Source organism: Jaculus jaculus, chromosome 10 (genome assembly GCF_020740685.1).
Source record: "Jaculus jaculus isolate mJacJac1 chromosome 10, mJacJac1.mat.Y.cur, whole genome shotgun sequence".
NCBI classification, from domain to species: Eukaryota; Metazoa; Chordata; class Mammalia; order Rodentia; family Dipodidae; genus Jaculus; species Jaculus jaculus.
Window position 1 is genome coordinate 110275034 of NC_059111.1, and position 14481 is coordinate 110289514.

Sequence of the window (14481 nt, forward strand, 5' to 3'; positions counted from 1 at the left end):
CAGAGCCTGCGGCCTTAGTGGGTTCCCCAGCGCACCTGGAGCGGCACCCGGCGCCCAGGTTCCTTCACTGGGAGTTAGGTGGTGCCCTTCGCCCAATGGGCACCCCCTTACCTGCACCTCCGATCCGGTAAGGGCGCAGGCAGAGAGGCTGAGAGGTAGGTCAGGCTAAAGTTGGGGAGAGCAAGAGGAAAGGGAAAAGCAGGGCTGCGCAGGGACCAAGTGAACAGAGCCGGGAGAGGCGCTAAGGAGGAGGGGGCCCGGGCGAGACGCCCGCTGGGGAGCTGCGGGAGGAGCAGGGCGCCCCGAGCTGGGGCGCGGGCGCGGGGGGCTCGGCCGGAAGGAGAGGGGCAGGGCGGAGGCTGGAGGGGCGGCGCCCGGTCGAACCGCACCGCGGGTGGCGGGTGCGTCCTGCGCGCGCTGAGACGCGGCGCGGCGCCCCGAGTCCGTGCTGGGGCCCGTGTGGCCGCGGGCGCTCGGGAGCGAGGTGCCGCGCCGAGCCCGGGATGAGGGCGCCCGCGCTGCTGACCTGCTGCTGCTGGCTGCTGGTGCGGGTGAGTGCGCCCGCACGCCTTCCCTTTTCGGGCCAGGTCCCCTTCCTACTGCTCTCAGGTCCCTCCTTGGGTCCGGCAGGAATATCTCTCGGTCCCGGAGGGGAGCGGTCCACCGGAAGCCCCGGGCTCCCCCGTTGTAGCGTGGGATCTGGCCCCGCGGGACTTCGGGGCTTAAGCTGGGGGGGGGGGCCGCATTGACCCGTTTCCCCCTTTTGTCGCCTCTCCCGGTACGCTGGAGGCGCGACCCAGGTTGGGGAATTATCGGGGTCCTGGCTCCAGCTGTGCGCCCCGGGCTGAGGGGTCCTGAGAGCCCTGTGCGGAGAGGATTAGCTGCCACCTGCGCTGGCTTCGCTTCCCGGGAAAACTACAGTTGCTCTGTGGTTAAATATTTCTTTTCCAGCAATTGGTCCTAGTATTTGTTTTTTGTGCATGGCAAAGGGGATGTGGCGCGACTAAAAAGTTTCTTTTTGGAAACACTCAAAAAGAAAAGCTCCTTAGGAAAGGATAAGTTGAATTTTGCTGAACGTATGCATCATGGTTATTTAGTTCTCCCGAATTCTACCCTTTAGTTAAAGCCCTTTTTACAAAAGAAAAAAAAAAGTTTGAACCTTCCTTTTTGTTTTCCTTCCCTGCACTGAGAACTGCGTGCCTGGTTTATGTGTGAACATCTTCGCTTGGGTGCTGTCTGGTGGATCCCCTGGCTCCTAAGTGTGTGTGGCAAGAAGCGTGTAGGGAAAGCTGTCATTGTTGATATTTCAGTTCTGTCATAGCTGGGGGAAAGCTCTGTAAGGGTTGCTGTGAAATTTCCAGAATTATGGTCAGTGCCACTTTAACCTCCAAAGTGTCCCCAAATTTCTGATTGCTCTGCATACTCCAGAAAAGTCCGAGATTGTAGTGCTTTTAATTCCTTAATTTGTAATTCCATTAATTGTGAAATTTAGACCACTGAGTTGGTGCTTAAAATCAGGAATCTCCACATTTGGTGTCTGTGTAGCAGCGAACTGGTGAGGCTAACACACCTTGTGTCGTTTAGAATTTCAACAGCTTGTATGTGGCAGAAGAATGCAGCATTGAGTTTCTCCTTTTAACTCTGTTAGGAAATGTAATTTCTTTTGGAATGCTAGCTGACCTACATCTCAGTAGTAGAACAACTAAACACAGATAGCTGTACCATGTCTAAGAGCATCGTTCTCTTTCTCACGATTTCGTAAAAGTAAAATTTTTGTGAGAGAGGGAGAAATTGTGACAGAGTAAGAGAGAAGAAAGATTGAAATGAGAAAGAAGGAAGGGGGAGGCAGAGAAGGAGGAATGGAAGGCTGGAGACAGAGAAGGGGGGAGGGAGGACATGAAAACAGGAGAACCCTGACTGAGCACCAGGCCCATAAGCTCCGGGCCTGTGTAACAGAGGCTGAGAATGCTGTCTTCTGGGACTGAAGGCTCTCTGGTTCTGTGTTTACCCTTAGTTCCCGCTTTCAATATCTAGAGAACTGTGAGTGGAAACCCTCCCTCATCTCCCTGAAACCACAGGGAGATGAGGGAAGGGATATTTGCCACCTTCTTTTTCATCCCTCTCACCTTTTTGGAAAGCTGCTTCAAACCAAATTGTAAGAGTCAAAATGATGATTTTTATCTGTACTCATAGAGTTAAGTTTCGAATGTGTCCTAAAGCTTGTGAAAATAGAGCTATCTTATTTCAGCTCTTCAGTGAGCACAAAGAGGGTCCCCAGGTGAAGGGTTGCCCTTGCGGGTGGCACACGCTCACTAAGAGTTAACTTGCTTTACTTTAGTCAGTCTCGGGCTTGAAAATGGAAGCTCTTAAATGCTGAGAGATTATGGGTTCCAGCAGCCCTATTGCCCTTAAATTAGTACCTGAAACATAAGATGCAAGTTTGTTTTTCCTGCTCAGAAAAGTACTCTACTAGATTTGTCTTTGCTTTACAAAACTTACAAAGTAAAGTTCTTGTTGTTGTTTTTTTAACTAACCATGTCAGGAAAACGAAAGTGACTGCTTTTAAATGGATTATAGTTTGGGAGCAAATTGGAATTGTGAGATTTGGGGATCTTCTTGGAGACATTTGCTTGATTTTCCTTTCATGTATTTTTGTGGTGTGTATGTGGTGTGTATGGGGTGTGTGTGTGTGTGTGTGTGTGTGTGTGTTCTGCAGATGCACATGGGAGGAGAGGCCATAGTAGTGTCTTTTCTTCCATGTTGTTTCCTTGAGACAGAATCTCTCACGGAACCCCACGCTGTCCTTTTTGATTGGACTGGTTGACCAGCAAGTCCTAGCAATTGTCCCGCCTCCCCTCTCAAGATTGGGGTTACAGACATGTGTGACTATTCCTAGCTTTTTATATGAGTGCTAAATATTGAACTTAGGCCCTCATGCTTGCTTGGCAAGTGCTCTTCCCCACTGAATTATGTCTCCATACCCTTGTGTAACTTCTCGTTACTTTTATTTCTTCTAACTCTCAACAGGTGAACAGCATCCATCCAGAATGCCGATTTCATCTGGAAATACAGGAGGAAGAAACAAAATGTGCAGAGCTTCTAAGCACTCAAACAGAAAAGCAAAGAGGTAAGTTGTGTGTGCACCAAGTCTAGGTTCCAAGAAAAGAATCTGACAGACATCTCTAAGCTCCCTCCCTAACTGTGGGTTGGAGGTCACCTGTAAAGGCAAGTCCAATTTCCAGTGTTTTAGTGAATCAAGGGGAAAACTCAGGTAGTATTGTGTCAGGGCGGCTTCACTGAACCCTTTAAAAGAAAATTTTAATTATTAACACTAGCAGTTTCCATGGTCTAATAAAGCAGCAAGGCAGTGCAACTAACACGATGTTAGGGCTCTGTTATTCCAGTATTAGGGTCTGGAGACTCAGCCCTGCAAGGGAAACTCCAGTCTCCAGGAAATGAGTGCATATCAGATTCTTAAAATGACTGCCTGATGTCTGTCAACGGACCTTTGGTTTTAGGTTCCCTTCCGAACCTGCCCAACCGAGTAAAACTCAGTGTGAACTACATCACTAATGCAAATTTTGTAAAAGCTATGTTAAAATAAGTAAAAAGAAACATGAGTTTAATTTTAATAATGGGTTCTATATTTACTGGAATATATCCAATTCTTTATCATTTTGATTTATAATCAGCATGAAATTATTTTTATTATGCTTTCATACTAAATCTCAGAACCTAGAGTATGGTTTATAATCTTAACAGCACCTCAACTTTTGGGCCAAGTTTCCAGAGCCACAGGTGGCAAGAGAATCCCATGCTGGACTGAATAGCTAACTATTAAATCATTATTTTGTACTGTCTGCCCCCTTAGGCTTCTATTTCCTCTCTAAAAGCAGATCTAACTCTAGGTTTCCTTTTAAAACCTGTGATTTGGTGATGCACACAGTTCTGATGGTCACACCTTCTAAATGGCCTGGCAAATGTCTGTCCAGAGATATGAATACAATAACTCAGTTCACGTGGAGGGCCAGTACTAAAGAGCAATTGTCGGCCCAGCCAAGGACAGATCAGATACATGGGATGCTGAGGCCAGCTCTTCTCAGTGAAAATTCAGTTTGGGAAAGAATGTGAGAAGCCACATGTGGTTGTAGCCTCAGAAAGGGCAGCTCTCCCTGTTTCCAGCAGCCCACCCTGAGAAGGTGCAGGTTCCAGACTGCCCAGCTCCCTATTTTCAGAGGGTTTATTGGAGATCCAAACTTCAAGAAAAACATTTCAATTAAAAAAAGCTCCTTGGGAGTTGGGTGACCTCTGTGGCCAGCACTATTTGGAGCTGCCTGTATTGCATTATGGCATAACCTGTGACTAGAGACCCCTGATGGGTCCCAAAGATGTAACAGCACCCTAACACATGTCCATAGGCCCCTCTGTGAGGCGATCTGTGTGCACTTCTGCATCCCAGGTGGACTCTCGTGAACATTCCCAGCTTGCTGTGATGCTGGGGCAGAACTGTGGCTGGTTTGATCAAAAACACATCCCTCATTTGGCCTTCCTTGTTAAGAAACCTCACTGATCTTGAGATGGCAAGTGTTCTGTTTAGACGTTTTACATTGAGGATTATTTTCAGTATTAGCTTATATCAAAAATACGTGTTATCTAATTCATTCCACCTTTCCATCTTGCAAGAACTGCTTGGTCACTAGCCAGCTGTCCTCATGAGAGCAGAGCTGACTGTAGGCCCAGCCACCCTGCAGCTCTCTGCAGAGACTGCTTGTGTCCACAGTTTCCTTCTGCTCTCTGAAATATGCAAGGCTCTAATGCCAAGAATATAAATAGCGTGAGGTTACCAGGATGAAGATGAGGAGGGCAATGGGAACCAGAGCCAGCATGGAGCCAAAGTGAAGACTCCTGGGGGTATAAACCACAGGACATAGTCTCATGAAGTCAGAAATGACACTTCTGAGATCCGGGAATCTGTGAGAGCTACTTTCAGATTCTACAAGATTAAGGAATTACAGTGAGAGAGCATCAGAGAAGGGGAAAAAGTTTTAATTGTAGTGAGGTAACTTCCCTAGTTCTGATATGGAAATCTTCTTTACTATGTGATAACCAAAACAAAAGTCACAAATCCAGACAAAAAACAATGCTAATTCTAAGCTTTCCTAAGGACACAGGAAGCTGAAGAGGTGTTTGTATCTTTGTAACTTAATTTGATTCCTTGCCGAGACACACTTAATCTTGTCAATATATACACAAAGGGGCCCAGGGGCAAATGGCTGAGAGTGGAGGGGTGTTCCTGGGCAGAGAGTCAGGTTAGGATCCTTTTACCTCATGCCCACACTGGGGACACTCCAGGGTTAGGTGAGCAAAGGTTGTGCTTACTTGTCTGTGAAGCCCCCTCCCTGCTGTAGACAGATGAACCTGGTTGAAACAAGTATGATGGCTACAATCAGCTAAGACCCAGACCATGGAAGGTACTGAGCACCTTTGGTTTGTTTTAAACAGAGTATTGGACTCACTGTGAGGAAACTGTGAAGGATGTGAGATTGTTCCTGGCTGGCAAGCTGACAAAGCCACAGGTTCAAAGATAGGAGATGTAGGTCCAGAAGCAGACTTTCTAGCTCCTCACACTGCACACAGCACAAGCTACATGTCTCCAAGGGTCCCTGTGCCTCACAAGTCTCCAAGAGCCTGTCAGAACCAGGGCCCGATCTGTGAAGCACCTCTTTGTCACAGCCATACCTCTGCCAGGGACACCCCAGACTAGGAAACCCAAAGCATCTACAACAAGCTGCTGGAAACCTTCCAGCCATGGCTCCAGAGGGAGGTATAGTGCCTTAATAACAGGCAGCCCCAAGGGGAACAGCCTCTGCTTCCCAAGACTGCTTGCTGCCAACATCCTTGGAAGGGAACATAGTCCTCAGAAGATGCACACGGAGGGTCTCTGCAGCCTCGTCCGGAGGTCTCACAGTAGGCTGGGACATCTCTATTGTCCAGGCACGGGATGAAGTCACCAGTGGCATACTGATCATTAGTCCTTCCACCTGATTGTCTTTGAGGGAAAGAGGATGTTTTGTTTGCCTTGTGTCTCTCAAATATTATACCATACTTGGCCTTGAAAAAGGTATTTGAGAAGACTTTTGCTGAAAGAGGTAGTAGAAATTCTCATATTAGAAGTTAGGAGAACTATTTACACAGAATAATTCTATTCAAAACTGACACTTGTGTCCATGCTAAACCCTTCCTGCCCCATGAAACTGAACGGATCTGTACACAGTGACCTTGGTGTACACTCTGCTGAGCATGGTGGTCTATTTCTCTTCTTCTTTTATCAATACATTTGGGCACAGCTCATATACTCTCCTTCAAAGCTATGTAATATCCAGTACATTCCTTTGGTCTCTCCAGGGCTCCTCCACTTTTAGGCAACTAACAATATTTTACCACTACAAATGATGGCCTAGTGACCTTTTTATTTTGGGGAATAAAATATCTCACCAGCATTTTAGGGCTGACTTCAAGCCTCAGGAAATTGAATCAGCTTCTTACGACCCAATAACAGTGAGGCCTGGATGGAAAAGCTCTCCCTGGCCAGTGGGGATTGAACCAGGAGGAGAACCAAGATGCACAGGTCCTGCCCAGGTGCTGGGGTGTCAAGAAGGCTGTTCACGGCTCTGTCATGGTGATGATGCTAGGGAATAGGCAGTGCATGGTGACAGTCCATCTCTTCAGAACCAGAGGGGTGTGCGTGCCCCTGCAGTGCCTGAAACGTCTTCTGTTTGGTCATAGGGTTAATCAGGCTAATGCTGGCAGCCCTCCTCTCTCCTGATAAGGACATTGAGGCCAGATGAAAGGTATTTCCAGGTCCTAGACCCTTGTCATACGCTGCTTCTCCCACCACCCCCTGCTACAGATAGAGCGACATGTTCAGAAGAACATTGTCTTCCTCCTCAGTATCTGCCTCAAAGATAGGGGCACTATTTGAACACCCAAATCCACTCACTAGTTAGTTCTAAGTCCTGTTTGGTGTGTTCAGCGTGTTCAGCTGAGGCTGTCTCTTAATGAGGATCTCTGCCAGTTCTCCTGCCTAGTGAAGTCAGTGTTTTCATTTTTATGGACCTATGTTGGCTTTTGAAATTCCAGATGGTGCCATGCGTTCTTCATTCTGAGCTCCGGTGATCTGATCTGCTCTTCTACGTTACCTCCAGTATCACCCCCTGACAGATATCTCTCTATTTCCTCTTTTCTGAGTATGAGCTAAGTGTAAAGGTTTGTGGGAGCAATTCTAGACAAGTCTTGCTGAAAGGACATCATGTGTGGTGACCCAGCACATCTTCAGGGTCTGTGCTACGCATGTATGTAGTGGTGTGTTACCCGGTTCTTCAGAGATTGCTCAGAAATGTGAGTGTGGATCTGAGCGGCCAGCCGTGGTGAAGAGTAATGTCTCACGGGTGCCCTCCATGAGCTGAGTCTATGAAGCACACTGGGAACAAGGTGTTCACATGCGTTCTCTTTGCGCCAGAATGTTCTGAGAGTTACAAAGAGGAAAGAAGAAATTTCCACCTGGGTCTTGGGTATTGATTTGTTCTGTAGTGGCCTTTGGGGGAGCCAGGACCATGAAAGCCTGAGAAGCGTCTGTCAGGGTGATCTCTGCTGGAAAAGGAGGGGGATCCAGAGACAGCGGGCTGAGCACATAGGTGCAGACGAGGAAGGAGAGCAAATGGGTGTGCAGACCCTGAGGGCTGGGGACCACGGCAGACTTCGGAGAATGAGTCTGGGCATGAACTATGTTTCAAGAAGGCTCATAGCACAATCACCTCTGACAGGAATTAGAGAGCCACCGGAAATGAAGAAATTCAACAAGCAAGTAGCACTTTAGGGGAGAGATGAAGATGTTCCTTGTAGAAAATGGTGGGATAGAGATATTGCAGTACCGAGCACTCTGGTCACTTCTTTCCAGCACCATGATACCTTCTGAGTCGTCCCAAGCTCATTGCCATCTAAAAAAAGAAGATTCTCTACCAAAAGTGAGAGTAGCATTAATATAGTATATATATAATATAATTAAGTGAAGTACTTACTGGGCAGTTTGGTGAGCATAGTATATACATTTAGCCAGACAGCAGCAGACATTACACCCCGAGGTTTCATGACTAGCCCTGTTTTAGGTTTTCAGTATCAGGGATGTATTCTCTCCCATGGAACGGGCCTCCAGTCCAATTAGAGGTTGGTTTCCACCATGATAGATGTGCCACTATTGCACCCGTTGGCTTATTTGGCCTGGCTGGCCAAATCTAAGGCTTGCAGTGTCCACTGTTGAGTATCTTCACTGGTGATTTCTCTTTCTCCCATTGAAGTGCAGCTCAGGGTCTAATGCGGAAGAGGTGGTGAAAAGAATGTAAGAGCCAAAGGAAGGGTAGGACTACTTACAACGTGCTCCCTCCAGACACAAAATGGCCTGGATATCCATGACCTCACAGTGCCTGACACTACCTACACAAGACCATCATAAGAGGAGGAAAAGATCATGACATCAAAACAAAAGAGAGACGGATTGAGATGGGGAGGGAATATGATGGAGAATGGAGTTTCAAAGGAGAAAGTGGGGTGAGGGAGGGTATTACCATGGGATATTTTTTTATAATCATGGAAGTTGTTAATAAAAATTTGAAAAAAAAATGGTGGGAAAAAGCAACTCACAGAAGCTATTTCTACAGATCAGAGAACCAGAGGTCACCAAAGGGAGACAAGACCAGAGAAGGCCTGGGGGCTAGAGTGTGTGGGTCATTTTGCAGAAGTTCCACCAAGGAAGAAAGTTGGCCAAGAGCCCAGGGAAAATGCCTTTAGATGGGGCTGCCTAAACATGCTCCTCCTACTCAGGAGCACTGCTAAAAGGAAAGATGGAGGGACCCAGAAAGAACAACTCCTGGCAGGAGGAAAAAGGGGTGACCGGGGCTGGAGAGATGGCGTAGCAGTTAAGCGCTTGCCTGTGAAGCCCAAGGACCCTGGTTTGAGGCTCAGTTCCCCAGGTCCCACATTAGCCAGATGCACAAGGGGGCGCACGCGTCTGGAGTTTGTTTGCAGAGGCTGGAAGCCCTGGCGCGCCCATTCTCTCTCTCTCCCTCTATCTGTCTTTCTCTCTGTGTCTGTCGCTCTCAAAAAAATAAATTTGAAAAAAAAAAAAGGGGTGACCGGCAGAACTGAGGCATTGAACGGAAAAAGCCAAAAGAGGGCAAGGGTTAACTAAGAGAAACTAGAAAGGGGGTGTTCTAGCTGCGGGAACCTGGTAATCCGTGAGACAGGCTACTCCTCTACAGGGCCTGGGTAGAAGGGACTATCCCAGGCTCAGAACTGCTCCTGGGGTACTGCAGAAGAGGAGGTGAGGGGCATCTGCCCTCAGGCAGGTGTAAACATGGCACAATCACTGGAATGGCCCAGGGTACTGACTGCCAAATTCCCTGGGCCAGGGCACCACAGCCAACAGTCTTCTGGTCCCACAGACAGTGGCTCAGCTTTGTACTAACGATAGCTGAGTGGTGGCTCACAGTTTTCTCCTATGAGGGGCTGAACTCACACATACCAGGGGCAGACAGTGTCAGGGCTTCCTAGCCTGTGGGTTACTTTATGCCTAGACACAGGTCAGGCTCTTCGGGGCGAGTAAGTTATAATACTGCAGGTAGTTGTCTGGGTACGGTCCTGGAAACTCACCCAAGCACTGATCATAAATCTAAGGGAGATTATTCCAAATTCCACTGGCAGAATTTCCCATGCTCTGAACCCTGTCTAGACAGGGTCAGCTGCTCTACAAAACATCACACAGGTCTGTCCAGCTGTACTTTCTGTGGCACCAGCTAAACCCTGAGCCACAGCAAACCTTGGAGGGAAGCCTTTGGGGTATTTCATGCAGGAGGAAATGGTGCCATCTGTACAGACTTCGTGAACAACCCAGTATGTCAGAAGGTGGGAATTAACGACATTCAACAAATACAATACTTTGCCAAGCAGGTGCCAATGCAATGTCACCCCCATGCCTGTTGTCCACATGGCATTACATGAGGTCCCAGGACCCTGCAGGTTGGGATCAGGTTTCTGTCTTGATGACTGGGGTCAGTCCTGGCTCCTCAGTTAGTGACGGCTAGACAAGTCTCACTGCACTGAATAGTGACTCAGGCTAGAGCATATTGATGTTGGGGTTTTATTGGTTTCAGCTTACTTTTTTTTAAATTTAATTAATTAATTAATTTATTTGAGAGCGACAGACACAGAGAGAAAGACAGGTAGAGGGAGAGAGAGAGAATGGGCGCGCCAGGGCTTCCAGCCTCTGCAAACGAACTCCAGACGCGTGCGCCCCTTGTGCATCTGGCTAACGTGGGACCTGGGGAACCGAGCCTCGAACCCAGGTCCTTAGGCTTCACAGGCAAGCACTTAACCGCTACGCCATCTCTCCAGCCCTCAGCTTACTTTTTTAAATATGTGGGTTCTCTCCAAATCTCTGCAGGTCACTTTGAAATTTTATTTCGTTTATAATTTAGCAGCTCAGGTCATTTCTGGGTCGAGTCTCAGTGTAAATTTAGATCAGGTTCCAAAATGTGCCCCCAACCTACAGGATCCACCAGAACCCCAGAATAAAGCTGCTGTTTCTTGGATCCAGATCTTGATATGATCTGACTCCACAGTGCTGCCCCAAGGCAATGTCATAGAAATGTTCCTTAGATAGTAGGTAATCCCCTATGCTGGAGACTGATGGGGGAATTCTGGCCGCAGTCTCATGAGGATGTCGGTATTTGACCTATTTCCTGTGCATTACCCCATGACATTCACATTACACCCTGGCCCTGTAGGCCCTCAGTTCCCTTCTAGGACCTGCTTCTCCACTGTTTGCCACAGACCAGGTGCAGGCTCATTCACAAGCCAGGGTCTATGGATGAGCACAACAGGCTATGCTCAGCCACAACTCTTTGCAGCAAGTAGAGAGAGCTGTGTCAAGGAGCTCCTGGGAGGTGACATTACTCCATTCCCAGTGTGTCACCACATGAGGTAGATTCTCGTTGAACATTTGCGGAGGCCTGAATGCTCATTCCTATACCATAAGCAGTATTTGTGTGTCATCTAAAAACTGCTGAGTCAATAAAAGAGAGTGACTTCATAGCTAATTAGGTTATTGATGGAGCCTGAGCCTATTCCATTAATTATCTTTCCAGTCTCCTACCGCCTCCAGCATGTGGGCATCTCCATTCATGCTGACTGTCTCTGAGATCACTCTCTTTGGTTATGCCGTGCATTCCAGAGTATGTTTCATTGATTAGTTTTGATGGAGTATTGCTTTGGGTATTTCCCTCAAAGGGTTTGATTCCTCTGCTTCTGCCACTATCAGTTACTCTCATCATTCCTAATTGCTATTTCCCGAAAATGGCATTTGGCCCCATATCCAACTGGGCTAATGCATAGATACAGTTCCAATCTCACTGGCTATATTTTAAGAAAAAGTGATGCAAACATTCATTGTACAGCAAAGGAACGGAGAGAGCCTTTCACTTAGCAGAACTTCTATGATCATTCTCTATTCAAAATAACTGTGACTCAGTAGCAGTCAGTGTAGCATTGGGTGTTCCAGGTGGCCACTGGAGCATGCAGAATCCACAAGCATGTACACGGTAACATGAATCTGAGGGTGCCTGGTAGAGGAGACAGTGTTTTGATTCTCAGGTGCAGGTGAAATCTTCACTTACGTCATTACATTCACCTTCCTCTGGGCTGAGGAATCTGGGCCCTGGGGATCCATATCATGCTTCATTTGTGGTCCACTTGCGCTGGAGTCTTGGACACAGTGAGTACTAGGACAAGGCAATCTTGATTTCAGCTGCCAGAATGGGGTTCTGTCTGTATGTGTTCAGTGACTTCCTGGGACCACATAAACAAACATCTATTCACCCTGGATTAAGCATTGACAACAAACCAAAGAAATGGCTCCATCCAGTCTAGCTTGAAAAATCAATGCTTTTATCAGGGATACTTATAGGAGTATGCATGATCGGTTTATATAGGTGCATGGGTAGAGGGTTTCTTATGGGAGCATGGGTGACTCAGGCAGCTGCTTCATTAAAAAGTCCATCCCAGCATAGGTGAAGCTCCATCCACTGGATGTACAACTTGCAGGCAGTTCCAATGAAGAGTCTCCTCTACCCCAGCAGTTGGTTACTGCTTGAATCACCTCAGAGAAGGGCTTTGTAAGTCTTTTCGTCCTCATGAGCTTCTTGACTCTTGTGGTCTCCCGCCTCTTCCCAGGAAAAATGTTTCACTTGGGAATAGATAAGTACACAGCAGTATGGCAACTTTCTCATGGGATAACCACTCAGAGAACGTCTCCTTCTGTGTCTCTTAGCTCAGGAACAGGTGCACATCATCATCCTTACTCTGCATGATTAGCTCAGGGAGGGTCACTAACTGTCTAGGTGACATGAAGTTATGTTGGGGCATAAAGTCAAAGTAAGTTGGTGATGGAAACATGCTAAATTACTACCGGTCATACACCAGTTGCCCCTACAAGGGTCTAATAGACTGAACTTGGGTGAAGATGGAAATGTAGTAGAACTGCTGTTCTCTTGGCTGTTCAAGCAGTCTGAGATCTAGGTTACAGTAGCCAGCCTTGTGATTTCTTGGGTCTGCGTAGTATAATGTGAGGAAGGAGCATCGATCCCTGCATCACTCTTAGCAGGGTCCCTGCAGAGCACTGGGTTGTGAACATAGTGCAGAGGAGCCAGCATCGCTCTGTGAGTGAGATGATGCAGTGACTTTGTGAGGCCACCAAGTATAAGCCACTTGTCGGGACAATTCAGATTGGAACAGACAGTCATAGTTCAGAAGAGGACAAACCACTTATAAAAATGATTTTTTTTCCCAATTCAATTTCCAGTTCCATTAAGCTCCGAGTCCTTTAAGTTGATGACAAGCATAGAGGATCAGTGGCTTTGATCAAAAAAATGAAGATTAGTTTTTCTAAAACTCTATTACTTTAGCATTGTAGGGTTCAGAGTAATCATAAAACCTTCCTCCTTTGTAGTCACCTTACTGGAGAAGAGACAGAATGCACAGATGTGTCTCAGACAAGTCAGCTCCAAGAAAGTATGTCCCAGGCAGATGAGCCCCAGCCAGATGTACTCCAGGCAGGTGTGCCCTCAAGCAGGTGCACCTGTGCAGGTGAACCCTGAGCAGATGATCTCTGAACAGGTAAGCCTTAGGTAGGTGAGCTTTTCATAGGTCACTCCACCCAGACGAACAAACCCCAGGTTTCATGGCGTTTTTGGCATAATTAATCTTCTGCATCTTTCAATGGATTCCTGGGTTTTCATTTTAATGACAGGGACTTAGAAATAGTCAGTATGATCCATGTTTTAGTATCTGTTGATGGTTTGTACCAGAAACCGTTATGTCCAAAGGTGAAAACATTAATTCTCTCATGCTAACTATTTTCTACATTCAACTTGTGTTCTCAGAGTTTTTAACTTTACTTGGGAACTACATTTCCTTCCAAAAGGCAAATACAAGCATTTTAGTTCCTGTTCAGTACTTAGTAACTTTATTTCTTATAACAATTATTTCATAAACGATGATATTGAGGGTTTAAGAATGTGGAATTTAACTGTTATGGTCAGATTGTGAACTATCACGCTGCCACTGAGAATTTACACAAGAATAACTGAGGAGCTACATTGTTAGATGGGAAAGCAAGAAGAATATCGATAAGTCAAGCTACTTTGTGAAGTTAAGTCGCCGTCAACTCTTTCTGTTCATTTATACATGTTGAGTAGACCTGGTGATGCCCTGAGGGGAAGGAAAAGAGCAGGATTCAGAGACGGGGCTGAGAGTTACCTCCGCGTCCTCTTCTGCAGTTCATGACGGAGTGTCGGGGGGACACTGTGCCCATACTTACCAGCTCAATATAAGAACACAGGGAAGTGGCACTGGGAGAAAGAGAGCGATGTGGCAGCCAGTCTTTGGGTAAAGAGGTCCACCTGGGAGCCTCCTTAGTCTAGCCTAGCAGGATGGTGGGGAGGGCCATTGGAGCATTAAGTCCAAGGGAAGCACTGAGTCAGCTCCAGTGAGGAGAATGTCTAAACAGACCAGTAGCCTGGGCAAATAGCATTAGGCCTTAAGTCCAGAGCAACTTCCTACTTTTCTCAGTTCAGCCACTGCTCAGCTGAGCTCAGCACTGCTGTCCCCATGTAATACCTGAGATGTGGGTTCCCTCTGACTCTTTACTCCACAGGTATGAATCTGAATGACACCTAAGGTCCCATAGAGTGAGCTAGCCCCACGCCTGGATCTTCCTGCCTGAATCATGGCTCAGGGGAAGCCTGACACAGCTGTAGCAACTAAAAGGAGCTCTGACGTTTTGTCCGGCCAGATGGCTGTTCTGTTCTGGCCACCGTAACTTTTATACAAGGAATGGCCATGATACAAGAAATACTTTGTTTTTTTTCCCCT

General features: G+C 47.1%; 1 protein-coding gene across 1 annotated transcript in view; it reads left to right on the plus strand.

Annotated features, from left to right (window-relative positions):
* Nucleotides 1–459: 459 nt before the first annotated feature.
* Vipr2 (vasoactive intestinal peptide receptor 2) overlaps nucleotides 460–14481 on the plus strand; it is a 79676-nt gene continuing 65654 nt past the window's right edge. The window contains exons 1-2 of the mRNA XM_004672028.3: nucleotides 460–551; nucleotides 3028–3127. Of these exons, the coding sequence (XP_004672085.1) occupies nucleotides 504–551; nucleotides 3028–3127 (148 nt within the window). The 5' untranslated portion in view covers nucleotides 460–503. The remainder of the gene's footprint in view (nucleotides 552–3027; nucleotides 3128–14481) is intronic.